Raw genomic sequence first — 17814 nt, 5'->3', positions numbered from 1 at the left:
CCTGTCTCTCCACACCCTCGCCAGCATCTATAGTCTTGATTTGTTCATTTTAGCCACTCTGACTGGCGTGAGGTGGTATCTCAGTGTGGTTTTGATTTGTGTTTCCCTGATGATGAGTGATATTGAGCATTGTTTCATGTGCCTACTCTTACACTACATTAATTTTAAAACATCAGTATCATGAAGAGAAAGGAAAAACTACCAATTAATATTAATCTCAGAGAATTAGCTACATTTGAAAGAAAATTTTAAGATGAATCAAAACACATCTTACTTCTTTATGAAGAATGAATTGATAGAAAGGCTTAATATATAAGCTGGAGTAAATTACATTTATGATAGATGATAGAAATAATATACCTTCACTTTATTTAAGTCTCCGCTCAAATGTCATTTCCTTAAGGAGCCCTTCCTTGACCGCCTGTCTGAGCCCTACCGTCCCCAGGCTTATTCCTACTTGACATTATGCTCTGTGTTTATATGCATATGTGGTTACTCTGATCTCCACACCTGATCTGTCTCGCGTATAATTATGTACAGCTGTATTCTCATTCCTTGGCACATAGGAGTTCTTAACAGATGAAAGAGAGAAGAAAGGAAGAAAGATGGGTAGGTAGGTCACTATGATTAAGTTAAAGAAATTAAGATTTCCTATTGGTGATACCATGTTGAATATTTATATGTATTTTAAAATTGTATTTATAATAGTGCCCCAAGAGACCCAAATAAATGACTAATGCTTTTGCATTCCACCTTTCTTTTTAATATCATTTAAATTGATGACCACATGCCTCTCTCCTGTCATTTATCTCCCACATACCATTGTTCGTCATCCTCTGTTGTTAACAGCACTGATATTGCTAATATCACTTATTTAATAATTAAGTCTCCTCAAATACAAGCTTTGTATGAGACCTTTGAATTTGAAACCAGTGGTTCCAAGTTCTTCAGTGTTTTAGATATTTGCTTTGGAGATGGTAAAAAATGAGTAGTTGATCCAGCTTTTTTTTTTTTTTAATCTTTGCTGGGGTAAAATGGAGAAAAAATTCCTCGAAATCTTAGGGTGAGCTTATTTTTGTGAATGAGAACCAATGCTGCTATTCAGTTCTTCATCTTCTTGCCAGTCCAACAGTTATGAAGCACGGGCAGTGTGGAGAGGGTTGACTTCTCATTTTCTTGCTTTGGGTTAGTCCTTTTGGAGCTTCAGAGTCCTGAGTTCTCTACCTTGGGAAACAGGAAACTGGAGAAGGTGATAGGTGACTTCCACAGTCTATCCTGTGCTGTCCTGATCACGGTCTCTGCTACGGGAATGAGAGACAGAAACATTTTCTGCTTCTTAATGGTTTTTTAACCTAAGTGACTTCTGTCATTAGTTGGTAGAGATGGCTGTATGCTTGCTTGCTTCCTTCCTCCCTCCCTCTTTCTTTCTTTCTTTCTTTCTTTCTTTCTTTCCTTCCTTCCTTCCTTCCTTCCTTCCTTCCTTCCTTCCTTCCTTCCTTCCTTCTTTCTTTCTTTCTTTCTTTCTTTCTTTCTTTCTTTCTTTCTTTCTTTCTTTCTTTCTTTCTTTCTTTCTTTCTCTCTTTCTTCTTTTTCAGACAATCCTCAGAGAATTCTATATAAGCTGTAACCAATACCTAATCTATTGCTAATACCATGCCCTTGAAACAATGTTAAGGACAGTTTGGATTGCTGCAGTGATATTTATGTAAGAGAGTGGGAAGTGGGGGTTAAAAATATCAAAGGAGCTCAAACTCTGACGGAAGTTGCTATCTGAAATTGCTTCATTGCGTCCTTAAGTTCAGAATTACCCCTAAAGTATCTGGCTTCATATTTGTAAATGCCCTTGTAAGGATTTTGGTTAGCTGTCATTCAGAAGTAGAGATCATTTAGGCCTCATGAACAGACAATATTCCTTTTGAAAATGACATGGTATCTAATATAATCGTAGAGTGTTTTAATAGTCTATTCTGTGCTAGGCAATGAAACATTTCAAAAGTGACTGACAGCTGGTTGATGTTAATTCATGGTGATCTTTTGTGTTGACAGATCTTTAAAAAGTCAAGGGAAATTACTACTGTACCCAGTGAAGCCGCCTTCTTCTTTTTTTTTTTTTAACTGCCAATATCCTGCAAAACAGGACAATTTTCTCTTTGACTGCCACTATTTTTTATTTCGATAACATGACATGATTCCTCCTTATTATTAGGATTTCTTTTGATAGATGGAATGTGTTCCCTCTGGGTAATGCTGACTTTAAAATAGAAATTCTTCAGTTCTCCAAATTAACTCTCTTCCTTTTTCTGACTCAAACATCAAGACAACCTTGCCAGTAGCCACCCTCCCACTCAGGAAGAAGAGTGATTTAATTTAGACAATTTAAATTTTTTAAATGATTTTAGCCTTTCTCTGAAGAAGAAACACGTTGAAAGAAAGAGGGTGATGAACTGCTTAATTTGGTAGGTTTTCTTTCCTGGAGCACTGTATGCTTAAAAGTCTAATGTTTTTGTTAATTTTGTAGGAGATAATATCTGTGTCTAAGACTCAAGGTCTCCAAATTCAAACTGTAGAAAGGTGATGAACATGAACTTGTCTGAGTTGTGGGGAATAATATAGAGATCTAGTCCCAATACTGCCTTAGCATTTCATTGGTTTGGAATTACATCTCTGGGTCTCTGCCCTTTGTCCTCATTTTCAAAAGTAGACATTTCCCTCACATTTTGTAGCTGAGCCTGGGGAAGGAGAGGTACCTTTTTCCTTAGTCCAGTCTAGGAAATGACATACTAAAGCAATGTCATTATGATTTGATGTGTATTTTTTGACGTGCTTTAGCCCAGTGCTGGTTGCTATTGGGGAGATAAGAGTGTACTTTTCTGATTATAATCCTATTAATATTTTTGTTGAGTATTCCACGGTATGATACAATGACTTCTACTGAGGTGTAATGACCTTTTAAACATTGTTTGTACTTCATCTTCAGTTCTGATTTCCCTCTGTGTCCTCTACCCTCTTTCCCCTGGCTTACTCTCTCTCTGTACTAAAGGTAGACAGACCTAAGTTTGTCCCCAGACTTATACACCCAAATTTCCCGTACCTTCCACAACCCCACTACTACACACATTCTTGCGTGGAAACAAAAAGTTAAACATGTAGAAAAGATAGACAAAAAAAGATTATATTCCATTTTCTGTTGTAATTTCTTTTAGATTCTGGGAAGTGTCAATACTTTTCATAGTTGAAATAAGCAATAGGTACCCTCTTTTTTTAAATTTTAACTTATTTTTTACATAGAGTGGAATGAAAGCATGTCGAGGTCTAGTTGGTGGTAGACCTGGAAACTGATATTTCAACCTAATGTACGGTAAATGTGCACCACACATTTACCTTTATTTAGCTTATGCTAAAAGGCAACGTGAGAAGTCATTTCGATGAGTCTGTAATTTGAAGGTAGAGGACTTGGATTTGAGTCCTGATTCCATTTAGGTTATGTGAGCTGGAGAAAATCATTTCACTTCTGTTTTTGTTTGGTAAAATAGAAGCAATAATTATGCCCACTTAAGTTACTTTTCTAGGTTGCTGGGAACACAGCGTTAAGAAAATGAATTGTGAAGTACTTTACAAACTTTAATTCTATACAGACAATAAGAGTAATTCTCTTATCCTTCTCTCAAAGTTATTTATAAATGACTTTTTATCTTACCAATACTATCATTTTTAAGGATCTCTCCTGTTAGAGAAGGAAAATGGTATTAACAAAAGGATATTTAATCCTCAAAATAACTGTGTGAGTTAGAAGTTATTAGCAATTTATAGATAAAAAGCAACCATTAGAAAACTGAAAAACTTTCTCCAGATTAATAATTTGTAAGTAGTTAATCCACTGATTCCTCTGACTGTAATGCCCATGTTATTTCTTCTATAAATTCATGTCATTTGTTAATATACTGCAGTCTGTTCCAACATCTTTCTGTTCATTATGATTAATTTTGAAACTTCTTGCCATTTCAGTTCTTCTTGTTCTTTCAGTGGAGGCTCAGTTATTTAATTCAGTTAGCAACCATTTATTGCCAGACCCTGTGCTAAACACTAGCAGGTTTTGTTTTCAGTCTAGTCTCTTAAACAGAAGAAGATATTTCTTTAAAATAGAATGACACGTCCTTTTAGAGTAGGGGAAATACAAGGTGCTTTGGGAAGTCAGGGAAGGCTTCATAGAGGAAGTACCACCTAAGCCCACGCCCTTGCAAACCCTTTGTAGAATGGAGATGACCTCTGCCATTATGACTTTTGTTTTTCTTCAACCAGCAGATTCCTGTTGAGTAATTTGTTGTGGGGTGAATAGTCAAATGACTCTCACATGTGCTTGTGATTTTCTAGCTTGTCCAGATTATTATCAATACGACACACTTGGAGAAATCCTGTAAGTACTTGGAAGAGTTCATTACCAACATCACTAATGTGCTTCCAGAGACAGTCCACACCACCAAGCTGTACGGCACCACGACTTTTAAGGTGAGAAGGCCCGATACTACTGTAAAGCCGCCTCTGGGGTACATAGTCTGGGTCATTCAACCCAACATGGCTTTGTTTCTCCAGGGATGCACAGTAACATGATTCATGATACGGTTTTGAGAATACGTGCATCTAATTTCCTTAGAAAAACAAATACCAGTGCTAATTTCTGGATTTTTCAACTTAAAAATGTCTACAACTCTCTCCACTAAATCTTGCTTGTATTTTGTATTTGAAAATGGCTATTTCCTCAGTTGCCTGCCATCTTAGTCAGGAATTCTGAGGGATGGTCTGGTCAGTAGTGGTTGTGACTAAAATCAACATCAATTAACTTTTTTTAATGAGCTGTTCTTGCTTCTCTGTGTCCTGTGTCCAGTTTTTTTTCACCTTTTTTAGTGAGGAATTTCTACCCCTTACTATTGTAGTTAGCAATTTTATAATCATTTTGCAAAGCCACAGCACTAGTTTTGGTCCTGAGTTTGATCAAATGGGAAGAGTGACACTCTTGTAGAGCAAAAAATAGATTGATGGAGAGTTTCTGGAGAGTAAATTACTTAATTTAAAGAGGCCATAAGAAACTCTTTTATTTGCCATGTGAGCTTTAAATAAATACTAAGCAGAAGTAGGGCAACATCTTAAACATTAAAATGGTAGACTCTGACATAAAAGCCAACCTGCTGTTTTGAGTTTTTGTTATTGTTATTATTTGATTATTTTAGTTTTGAATCAAATCCATTTCATCCTTTTGGGGTTGATATTAATTAGATACAAAGTTGTAGAGTTGAAATCATGATGTATGTCCGCTGGTGTCAACTTTTTCCTATCCTGTTATCCTCTTTCCCTATTTATCGACACATTCCTCTTGAGAGTCGATTTAAGACAAAAAAATCAAATTTGACTCGTAACTGCTTAGTTTATGTAACAAAATTGTTAGTAAGATCTCTTTTTCTGTTACAAGAAAAGGAATGAGAAAGAACCTAAATAGTCAAAGAGATCTTGGAAAGACAAACAAAGCTGGAAGCATCATGTGTCCTGATTTTAAATTATATTACAAAGCGTTAGTAATCAATAATAGTATGGTATTACCATAAACACATATGCATGGATCAGTGGAACAGGACAGACAGCCCAGAAATAAACCCATGTATGTATTGTATATATATGGTCAAATAATTTACAACAAAGATGTATACACAGGAATACACAGCCACATGAAAAAGAATGAAACTGGACCCCTATTTTTACACTGTACACAAAAATCAACTCAAAATAAGGATTGGAATGTAAGATCTGAAATTATAAAACGTCTAGAAAACATAGTGGATAAGCTCCTTGGCACTGGTGTTGGCATTGATTTTTTTAATTTAATACCAAACAAAGGTGACAGAAGCAAAAACAAATGATGGGACTAACATTAATCTACCAAGCTTCTGAGCAGCAAAGGAAACCATCAGCAAAACACAAATCCAACTGATGGAATGAGAGAAAATACTTCCACATCATATATCTGAAAAGGGGCTAATATCCAAAGTATGTAAATTATTCACACTACTCAATAGCAAGCCCCGAATAACCCAGAGGAACTGAATAGATAGTTTTCTAAAGAAGAACTACAAATGGCTAGCTGGTACAAGAAAAGATTAGTGTATGTGAGATACTGTCTCATGCCTGATAGTATAGCTCTCACCAAAAAGACAAGAGAGAACAAATGCCTGCAAGGACGTAGAGAAAAGGGAACCCTTGTGTGCCATAGTCAGGCATGGAACCTGGTGTAGCAAAATGGATAAAGGTACGGAGATTGCTCAAGAAGTTAAAAATAGAACTATCATCTGATTTAGCAGTCCCACTTCTGGGTATATATCCAAAGAAATAAACATTTTTATCCTGAAGAGGTATCTATACTTTCATGTTTGTTGCAGCCTTATTCACAATAACCAAGCTTTGCAAACAACCTAAGTGTTTATCATTGGAAGAATAGCTAAAGGAAATGTGGTACATATACACAATAGAACATTATTCAGCCAAGAAAAATAAGGAAATTCTGCCATCCATCCAACATGGACAGACCTTAAGGGCATTATGCTAAGTGGAATAAACCAGACAGAGGACAAATGCTGCATACTTTCACTTATATGTGGAATCTTAAAAACAGACAAAAAAATTAAGCTCACAGAAACAGAGGAAAAGTGGTTGCCAGGGCATGGGGGGAAGGGGTGCAAGTAGGGGAAATAGAAATTGGTAAAGCGGTATACATTTTCAGCTGTAAGATGAATAAGATTTGAGGATCTAATGTAAAACATGGTGACTATAGTTGACAATATTGTATTGTATAATTGAAATTTTCTAAGAGAATATAACGTAAGTGTTCTCACACACACAAAAAAGTAAATATATAAGGTAATGAATGTGTTAATAACTAAATAATGGGAATCCTTTCACAGTGCATACATTTATTAAATCACCATAATGCACATTTTAAATATAATTTTATTTTCAATTACACTTCAATAAATCTGAAAAGAAAAACAAAAAAAATGAGACTTTCACAAAATATTCTTTATGTACATATGTGACCACAGGTCATTCATTTCCAATTTCCTAAAAAAATTTTCTATTATACGTTGTCTTATGTTGGTATCCTTGCAAACTTTTCAATAATGTTTTATTATATTAATGTTAAAACTCTTATAATGAAGAAAAGATTTGTCTAATAAAGAGGATCCAAAAATGAGTATGACAAGAGCTTTAAGAACTTGAGGATCACCTTTGACAGTTTAATAAAAATTATGATTACAATTCAATATAAGCATTATGAAGTAGGATGGGCAATAATTTAATCAAAAATATTTCCACTTCATTTACTGTGGAAGCCAAGACTTCTCAGGAAAGAAAATGTGGACGGGGCTACCAGAGAAGAGGGAGTTATGGGAGGTAGAATGTGAAGTTCATTTATACTTGTCTTTCATATGGGAAATATGCAGAATGTACTGCTATTCTTCCCTTAATCCACCGCAATTTTCTTATATCAAGGGCTTTTCAAATTATGGTCAGAAATCCTCCCAAAGGATGGCTTGTGTAGTTTGTTGTTGTTCCAGCATTAAAATTGCTGAGGGAAAATTAAGGGCAGACAGGAAGCCATAGTTGTTGAGTAGCCAGTTAAATACTTAGTAAAGGAGAAGTTCTGGAGACCACTAAAGGTCATGTTGACAAGTGCTTATTGGAAACACTGATTGCTTAAAACACATTGAAAGTTTATTTTTACCAGGACTGTTTCAGACCAACTAACCCAGAACTCAGTATAAACATGGCAATTATAGCAGCTACATGTTGTGTATTTTCCTAAGCTACTGTTTCCAGAAAACTTTCCCTTGCAGATGGAAACCTTTATGCTGAAAAGGGGGCAGAAATAATCAGAAGGTCTTCAAGGTATTTTCCTGCAGAATTGCCTCCTGTTTCTGCCATCTGTGACATAATTAAGCTGGCATTCTTAGCTTTCCTTGTTCATAAGAATTTCCTTGCTCTCTTACAAAATAGAATGAGGCTGTTTATTAATTTACTCGATGACAAATATTGTTTGTGTACCTACTATGTGACAATCTGGTATGTTCTTGGGTAGAAAGAAAAAAAGTACTTAATTCTTGGATTTAGAGTTTGTAATCTATAGGGAGGACAGACACTGTAACTTCTGTAAAGAACTATGCGAAAAGTACTAGAAAGATACAATAAATACATTCAGTCTCTCGTCAGTTCTACAAGATTTATGGAGCATCTAGTACACACCAGGCAATTAATGGGCATAAACTTAATCAACAGGTCTCCTGACTTTGTAGAGTTTATATTGTGGTGGGGGTGATAGATTATAAACAAACAAGAATTTCATTTAATGACAAGAACTAAGGAAAAACCTAAATGACTTGAATGAAATGAGAAATACAATCCTTTAGATTTCTGATAGAGGGAACAGTCCCATAGTAGGTATTCAAGTAGGTGTGTTCAAGGAATAACAAGGAATTCAGTCTGGCAGGGATAGCTCTATTATTGGAGGTAGAGGTGGTGAGAAATGAGATAGTCAGGAGTCAGATTTTGGCCTTGTAGGCCACAGTAAATACCTTGGGTTTTATTCTGAAATGAAACGTGAGGTCATTAGAAAATTGGGATGGTGACGATAATCTCATTTATGTACTAATGGGTAACACTGGTTGCCATGTGGAAGATAAAGGTGTTATAGGTTAGCAAGAGTGGAAGAACAGAATTTAATTTGGAAGTCATTGCAGTAGTCTAGATGAGAGATAATGGGGTTTGTTTTTTTTTTTTTGGACAACTGTTGTAGGAGGAAAGTGGTAAGAAATATTTTTGAAGGTAGAGATGACAAGTTTTACTGCTAGATTAGGTATGAGGTTATAAGAGAGAGGAGAGTCCAGGATAATTCCAAGATTTTTGAATGAAGCAAACTGTACAAATAGTAGTGATATTCACTGAGATGGGGAACAGTGAAAGAATAACAGACCAGGGGAGAGGCAGTAGAATCAAGACTTTCATTTTTGACACATTAAGCTTCAGATATTTAGTAGTCATCTGCATAGAGGTGTTAAATTGACAGAGCAAATCAGAGCTGGAAATAAAAAAATACCATACAGAAAGATGGTATTTAATGCTGTGGGGCTGGCTTTCTTCTGGGAATTGAATAGAGAAAAGGTGAGAGGATTGGGCTTCAAGGAAAATTAATAGTTATAAGTCTAGAAGAAGAGGGTGAGGATGCTTATCTTAGCTTTGAGATCTTCAAGGAAGACTTTCCATAAAGGGCACAAGATGGAATGGGTCTTGGGACCAGCAGGAAGTGTCTAGATGATCAAACGATGAGGAGGGAGCAAGAGACATTTTTAGGAGAGGCAACTGCATGTACAGAGATGAAAGAATAAAACAAAACCAGACATATTCAGTATAGAGTAAGGGTAGCAGTGAGATAGAGAAGTAGTTAAGTGCCAACGTGTGAAACACTTTGTTTTGTACTGATACATAATTTGCATTTTATCTTACTGAAGTCTTTGAGAGACTTCAAGCAAGAATATGTTATATTTTTAAAATAATCATTTTACCCGGCCTAATTAAAAAGGAGGGATGGTTTGCAAGGAGGGTGGGAGGAAGGAAGGGAAGGAGAAAAGAAAGAAGAAAGGAAAGAATAAAGCAATCACAATTACTTGAAATTCACAATCAGAGGAAACTAAATACCTAGAATACTTTGTGTAACTGTGCTAATAAATTTAAGAATCTATAGGAAAACTTCGAATAAAAATGATTCAAAAAGATAGAGAAAATTGACTAATAACTATGAAAGAAGTGAAAAAGTTACTAAAGACTTCTTAAACTAGGGCAAGATCCATGTGATTTTATCTGTAAATTTGTTTAGATCTTCATGAAATAGATAATTTCTGTAGAATTTAAACTATTCCAGATTGTAGAGAAATAAAGGAAACTACCTCAATTCATTTTTATAAAGTCAACATAATAATGATTCAAAAACCAGAGAAACCACAAAAAATAATCTGAACATTAAATTTCAATATTGATGTAAAAATCATAAATAATAGACTATCAAACATAATCTAGAAGGACATAGAAAGTAGAAATAAAAGTAACATTAAAATATAAGAATGATTAATATTAGAAAATTGTTTAAAATTGTCCACTTCTTTAATAGATTAAATGAAAAAAATACATAAGTATTTAGAAGATACTAAAAACGTTTTTTATATAAGTCATCATCTCTTCATGCTAAAAGGTCCTAGTAAAACCATCTGTAATTGACGGATCCAGGGGACAGAAATTGATAGATCGAGGAGGAGAATATCGGAAAGGACATAGTTGAATAGTTCATCCAACAACAGTGGAATACACATTCTTCTCAAACTCATATGAGTATTCACCAAAACAGACCATGTTCTGGCTAATAAACACATCTTAACAAATTTTAAAGAACAGAAATCTAGAAAACTTGCTCTCAGGCCACATAGAATTAATCTAGGGAAATAAGTAAGAAAAAGAGCTTAAAAATCCCAAAATATTTGTTGATTAACCAACATACTTCAAAATAATATACAGGGTCAAAGAAAAAGTCTCATGAGAAATTACAAAATATTTCAAATGAAATGAAAATAAAATACACCTTTTCAAAATTTGTGGAATCTAAGCAGTATTTAGGAGATTTATAGTATTAATTGCATGTATTAGAAAATAAGAAATTTCTTAAATAATGTAAACTTCTATCTTAAGAAGCTAGAAAAGGAAATGCAAATTAAATCCAAAGTAATCAGAAGAGAATAAAAATTAGAGCAGAAATGAATGGCTTTGATACAGAAAATCACAAGAGAAAAATCAATGAGACCAAAGGTTGATTCTTAGAAAGATCAATAAAATTTGTAAACTTTGAGCCAGGCTAACCTAGACTAAAAGAGGGAACACTCAAATTATTAATATCATAAACAAAAAAGGGTTAATTGCTGGCAGGGGTGGCAGGTGGGGGGCTGGGCCCAATGAGTGATGGGCCTTAAGGAGGGCACTTGTTGGGATGAGCACTGGGTGTTATATGTAAGTGATGAATCAGTAAATTCTACTCCTGAAACCAATACTACACTGTATATTAACTAACTTGAATTTAAGTTTAAAAAAAATAAATGAAAGAGGGACTATCAGTACCGATTCCATGGACATTAAAAAAATAATAGAGGAATATTATGAACAACTCTATTCCCATGGTTTGATAACCTACATGATATGGATCAATTCTTTGAAAGACTTAGTTTACCAAAACTCTCACAAGGAGAAATAGATAATCTGAATAGCCTTATGTCTATTGAAGAAACTGAATCAGTAATTAATAGCCTTCTAAAACAGGGACAGAGATAGTGTGAGCTCTAGGAATTGATGAAATCACCCAGTGAAATTGAGAGGATTAGAGAACAGAAAAGTAAAAATAAAACCAGGAAAAAACCATGTCATGAAAGCCAAAAGAGAACAGAGTTCTGGCATCTCAGAGCAAGTAAAATCAGACTGAAAAATGAATATTGCATATTGTGGGATGGAGGTTTACGCGGACCAGTCCAAGTTGGTGGATTGTTAGCACTGAAATCCTGATCGCCCTGGTGCAAATAGATCCTTTTGTCATGAAAATATTTTTCTTGGAACATTAGTCCCATAATACTTCTTAGAGCCTTTTATCGTCTAGTGTACATCATGAGTCTCTTAAACATGGTTTCTCAAACTTGTTCCTCTGGGAACGTTTCTGCTATTGTGTTAGTATTTTTCAGATATGTTGTTCCTTAGAATACTTTTCAGGAAACATTGACAAATACCAAACTTTGAGGGAGCCTGATGACAAAGACATCGGAGAAGTAGGGTAGTAACTAATGGGAATACTTATAGCATGCAGCTGAAACTTAGGATACTTATAATAAGCAAAGTGAAGAGACTTGGGGATATAGAGAGGTTGGTATTACAGGAAAGGAGGTTCTTAGAGTCCCAGATGAATGTTAATAAGACCCGAGAGCGAGTATAGTTTTGAACAAATGTAAGAAAGTCAAAGAAGGATGCAGATAGTTTAGGGAAGTAAAGACAGATTCTCTATCTGGTGAGGCAAAACAATAGCCTGTCTGGCAGACACAGAATGAAAAGACTGTACTATACTTTTCAAATGGAAAAATTAATGTGATGTTCTTGATATTCCCAATTCTGTTACTTAGTGGATATAAGTGTGAGATATCTCCAAGTAGAAATTTCTGATTATACTGGAAGTCTGAATGATTTTTAAAATTCCATATTTCACAGGATGCCAGACATGCAGCTGAAGAAGAGATTTATACCAATTTAAATCAGAAGATTGACCAGTTTCTACAGCTGGCTGACTATGACTGGATGACTGGAGATTTGGGCAACAAAGCAAGTGATTACCTAGTAGACCTCATTGCCTTTCTACGAAGCACTTTCGCTGTGTTCACCCACCTTCCTGTAAGTGACAATGGCTCTTACTTTGCTCATCATATAGAAACAAATTGTCTTAAATCTAGTTTGGTGAAAGATGTTTGTTTCAACTTTAACTAGCCTGGAGGCTCTTCAGGATGTAAAAACTCACACTATGATTATTCTCTTAATGAGCTTTAGAGACCTCTTCCATTATTTTTTCACTTGAGTTTTACAGTTTTTTTATTTTGAAAATAGGCCTTCATTACGTGTGTATTTCTGTTCCTCCTAACTTCACCTGAAGTAATTAGTGCAAGCACATAGTGAATACCATGGTAGAAATAGAAGAAAAACTTAGGAGTTAGAATTTCAGGTATGTATCTTTAATTCTAGAATATCCACTTAATTTTTTTTTATAGCCTCAGATATCTGGTGAAATTCTCCATCTCTTTATCTAATTTGTCTATCATGTCTCTATTTTCTTGAGCATATTAATTAGTCATTTTAAAGTTATTTTTTATTTTCTTATGGTAATATTTAGTTTATGTACATATAGGTGGAATTATTTTTGATTCCTTTTTTTTTCTTTTTTTTGTTTTGTCATCAGTCTTATGGTCCTATCTCTTTGTATTAAGTTTTGGTTGATGTTAGACACTGCATTTAAAACTTGTAGAGGTTCCAGGTGAGGACATCTCCCACTGAAATCGGTTTATCCCTTCCTTTACTAAGTAGGTATTTGGGGCAGTTGGGTTATGGTTTGCGCCTCATCACCTAATCCCATCATGGGTAGAGGTGGGTCGAGTTTGGATTGTAGATGCAGCGTACCTTTGGTTTGCCCCTGTTACTAGTATGTGGTTCTTCAGAGCTTTTAATGAGAGCCTGAAACATCATTGTCTCTTCAGGACCAAGAGGACTATGGAAATTTCCATTTTGCAGAGAAACCTTATCTCTTTCAGCCTCTTGCCTATTTTAATTTTAGAATTTGGCAAATGTCTTAAGAAGGAGGTTTGCCCAGATCAGTAATTGCCAACAGGAAAAATGTGGTTGGAGATTGTGTCAATTTACCACTCCCTCAAGATCTTTCAGGTCCAACTGAGATTCTCATGAATCCTCCCACTAGTGAGGCTTTTTCTGTGAAACACTATAGGACTGTGGGGGAAATCTTACTTCGCTGGTCAAAGTTCTGCCTTAGACCCTCATTTTCCTCAGCTGCGTAGCTTTAGAAATCAGAAAATGTCTTGAGGAGAAAGCTGGCCTTCAACTCTCTAATTTTGGCACTTCAGCCCCATGGAAACAACAACAATTCAGTGATTTTTTTTTTTTTTTTTTTTTTTTTTTACCCCAGTAGTCACTCCCTGCCTGCACCTTACCAAATTCTTGGTCTGTTCCTATGCGTACATTTGGCAGATGCCTCCAAGGAGGCTGCAGAGCCTTGGCTCACCTGTAAAAGACCTGCCCTCTTTCCAGTCCTCATTGCTTCATAGTCTTCGCTTGTGTCAGTTCTTTACTGCCTTTAAAAGGCAAAGGCTCTTTGGTGGGAGCACTGGCCTACAGAAAACTAGGCCATTTCATCTAGCTTCATCTTGATACTAAAGCCAGGCATAAGTAGCACAGGGAGAACATGATGAACCAATGTCACAATTATGAATAAGAAAATAGATTTTTAAATCAAATTTTAGCAAGTCAGTTTCAAAATGTTTGAAAAAAGTAATTTACCATTGCTATGTAGGATTTATTCTAGAAATGCAAGGATGGTTTGATACTTAAAAATATGTCAATATAATTTATCACATTACTAGGTTCAAAGAGATAAAGGCCATATTTGTGTATTTTTAAAAAGCATTATACAACATCCAGCCTGCACTCATGATTAGAAAAAAAACATACTAAAATTTAACCAATATAATATTTCAGTAACATGATAGAGAGCACCTATGTGAAATTCAGCAACCACCATGGATTTAACAGTAGAACACTAAAAACATTTATTTGTATTTACATCAGAAGTATGGTGATGTGCCAGGTGCCTGTTGGTTAAGCAACTGACTTCAGCTCAGGTCATGATCTCACAGTTCACGAGTTCCAGCCCTGCATCGGGCTCTGTGCTGACAGTTCAGAGCCTGGAGCCTGCTTCAGATTCTGTGTCTCCCTCTCTTTCTCTGTCCCTGGCCCATTCATGCTCTCTCTCTCTCTCTCTCTCTCTCTCTCTCTCTCTCTCAAAAATAAACATTAATAAAAAGAAGAAGGGTGAAGATGTTTCTTACTACTGCTTTGGAAGTTCTATCAAATAAGTAAGGTAAAAAAAGGAAATAAACAGTAAATATTATCATTGTTCATAGATTATTACTGTGTAGTTGGATAACTAACCACTCTTCCCCCCAAAATTGAATTAAAAAATATTAGGATTAAATTAAAAAATATTAGGACTTTAGTTGGTTAGATGGTCCACTTAGGAAACTAATCAGCTTTTCCTGTATTAGCAATACCCTCATAGAGAATATATTCCAAAAAATACTGTATTCATTATTGGATTATAAGATCTCTATAAGTATACTTAACAAGTTATATGTAGGACCAATATGAAGAGCATTTCACAGAGTAATTTAAAAGAGACTTTATTATGTACAAATATCTGCAGTATTTTAGGTGGGAATATTTCATACTGCAGAGAATTTTTCCAAATTAATTCCAATCACATGAATTTGGTGGTGGTGGGTTATCTTAACAAAATAGTTCTAGAATTTATTTGGAGACAAAAGTGGACAGCATTTGCCAAAAAATATGAACAAGTAAATTGAGTGTGGACTTTTCCTAGAAATGTTAATTATAAACTGAAAATAATTTAAATACCCTTCTCACATTGGAATAGACTGATGGATAATAGATTAAAGGAAGAGAGCATAAAATCTATAAATAGTTCAAGGTACATATAAGGATTTAGTATATGATAAGGGTGGCATTCAGCAGTTGCTGTTGCCACTACTATCTGCTAATTTGGATAAAAAGATGTTAAGTCTACTGATCAGCATGGGAGTTTTGACCTGCTCTGTTTTGACCTGCTCTGTTTCCGACCTGGCCGGTTCACCCCTCCTTAGGCAACCTGGTGGCCCCCTGCTAACAGAGGACCATAGGGAGGGGAAGGGGGAAAGAGAGTTGGAGAGAGAGAGGGACACAAATCATGAGAGACTATTGAATACTGAGAACGAACCAAGGGCTGAAGGGGGAGAGAGAGGAGGGAAGGGGGTGATGGTCATGGAGGGGGGCACTTGTGGGGAGAAGCACTGGGTGTTATATGGAAACCAATTTGACAATAAACTATTATAAAAATAAATAAATAAAAAGATGTTAAGTGTAAACTTCATATATCAAAATAAATTCTAGCTCAAATGCATGTTTACATTTTTAAAAAGAAATTCTTGGAGAACCAATAAAAATATTAGGAATTTTTTTTGTAAAATATTAGCAAATATTTCTACAATCTCTAAGTGAGTCACCATCATAAGGATGACACCAGGGGCTCCGGGTGGCTCAGTCTGTTAAGCATCCAACTCTTGATTTTGGCTCAGGTCATGATTTCACAGTTTGTGAGATGGAGCCCCATGTCTGGCTCTGTGCTGAGCATGGAGCTTGCTTAAGATTCTCTGTCTCCTCTCTCTCTCCCCTTTTCTGTCTCTCTGTCTCTCTCTGCCCCTCCCTCTCCACTTGCATGTACGTACTCTCTCTCAAAAAAATAAAATAAAATAAATGTGACACCAAAGGGTGACATTAAGGAAAAGGGTAATAATTTGGCTGCATAAAATGTTTTGTAAGAAAACAAATGAACATGAGGGAAGAGAAACAAATACAAAATAGAAGGGGGGAAAACATAAGAGACTCTTAAATATAGAGAACAAATTGAGGATTCTGGGAGGGGTGTTGGGTGGGGGGATGGGCTAAATGGGAAGGAGCATTACGGAGGGCACTTGTTGGGATGAGCACTGGGTGTTATATGTAGGGGATGAATCACTGGATTCTACTCTTGAAATCATTATGTGCTAACTTGGGTGTAAATGAAAAAAATAAAAATAAATGTTTTATAAGATAACCTAAAAAGAATTAGTAAGGAAAATAGAAGTAAGCATATCAAAAAAGTAATTAACAAGTATTCCAAAAGGTTAATATCTATAATAAATAACAATGTAACACATTGTTTCAAATTGAGAAAGAAAATAACACACAATTTGGGAAAATTTATAAATGTATTTTAGGCAGTCAGAAAAGAAGAAAAATACAAGACCGGTAATAACATGAACAAAATATGCAACTCTGGTAATAAGACATACATATTAATGTTGTAGGATATTTTTGCCTGTAAACTTGCCAAAAGTAAGTAAGAAAATGATAATGTTCAGTATTTATGAGAAACGTTTCCAAAAATAGGTGTTCTGATACATTGCTGGAAGGTATGTAAATTGGTATATCCTTCTTGGTGGTCAGTTTTTCAATATGCCTCAAAAATCTCTTAAAATTTGCTTTCCTTTGACCCTGCAATCCAATTCCCCTTTTAGCAGTCTAACTTAATGAAATAATCATGGGGATACTGTACAGTTCAGATGTAAGTATGTTCAACATAACATTGTCTTCTGCATGGTGGAGTTGAGAATAAGTTAAAAGCCAGTAATAGATGTGTTAGCTCAATAAATTATTATATATTCACATATGTGATATCAGTCATTCATTAAATTAATGGTGATAGATATTTATTGGTTTAAAATATGTTAATTATTTCTTGATCAGAAAAGTGGATTGCAAAAGCATTTTACATAATATGATCTCACTTTTATGAATATATAGACACATTAATCATTTGTACTATTTACAGTAAAAAAATACAGAATTATACACTCCCTGGTTTAACTATACTAATCTCTATATGACCTTTAATGTTTTCTTTTTGTTTATCTGTGTTTAAAAATATTTTTTCTGTCATGAAACATTTGCTACTTTTATCATTGTGAGTGGGGGAAGGTGATTTTCGAATGATTATTCTCTGTTTCAAGATTATTCTGTCTTTAGATAATTAATTTATATTAAGAAAACACTTTATTGAAGAAAGATGTTTACACATGCGTTTCATATTTTTTGAAAGGAACATGGCTAATAGCATTTTGGCCATGACGTCTCCCCCAGCATTATTGTACAGTTACTTGAATGAGTAAGATTTTCGAATATCATGAAAAATAAAATGTAGTTCAAAGTCGAAGCCATCCTGAACAGGCGTCCCCTATATTCATCTTCCTTGCTTTTCCTCTGTTCTTAAAAAATAAAATGACACTCTAATGAGCATGACTGTTTATCCATGTCATGTAATACAGA

General features: G+C 35.0%; 1 protein-coding gene across 8 annotated transcripts in view; it reads left to right on the top strand.

The window, feature by feature from the left end:
- Nucleotides 1–17814, top strand: part of EXOC6B (exocyst complex component 6B) — a 581371-nt gene that overhangs the window by 321745 nt on the left and 241812 nt on the right. For all 8 annotated transcript variants that reach the window (XM_029937576.1, XM_029937578.1, XM_029937580.1 and 5 more), the window contains exons 17-18: nucleotides 4372–4506; nucleotides 12328–12507. In XM_029937576.1, coding sequence (XP_029793436.1) covers nucleotides 4372–4506; nucleotides 12328–12507 — 315 coding nt within the window. The remainder of the gene's footprint in view (nucleotides 1–4371; nucleotides 4507–12327; nucleotides 12508–17814) is intronic.

Source organism: Suricata suricatta, chromosome 4 (assembly GCF_006229205.1).
Source record: "Suricata suricatta isolate VVHF042 chromosome 4, meerkat_22Aug2017_6uvM2_HiC, whole genome shotgun sequence".
Lineage (NCBI taxonomy): Eukaryota > Metazoa > Chordata > Mammalia > Carnivora > Herpestidae > Suricata > Suricata suricatta.
This window is presented reverse-complemented; position numbering and strand designations above follow the sequence as displayed.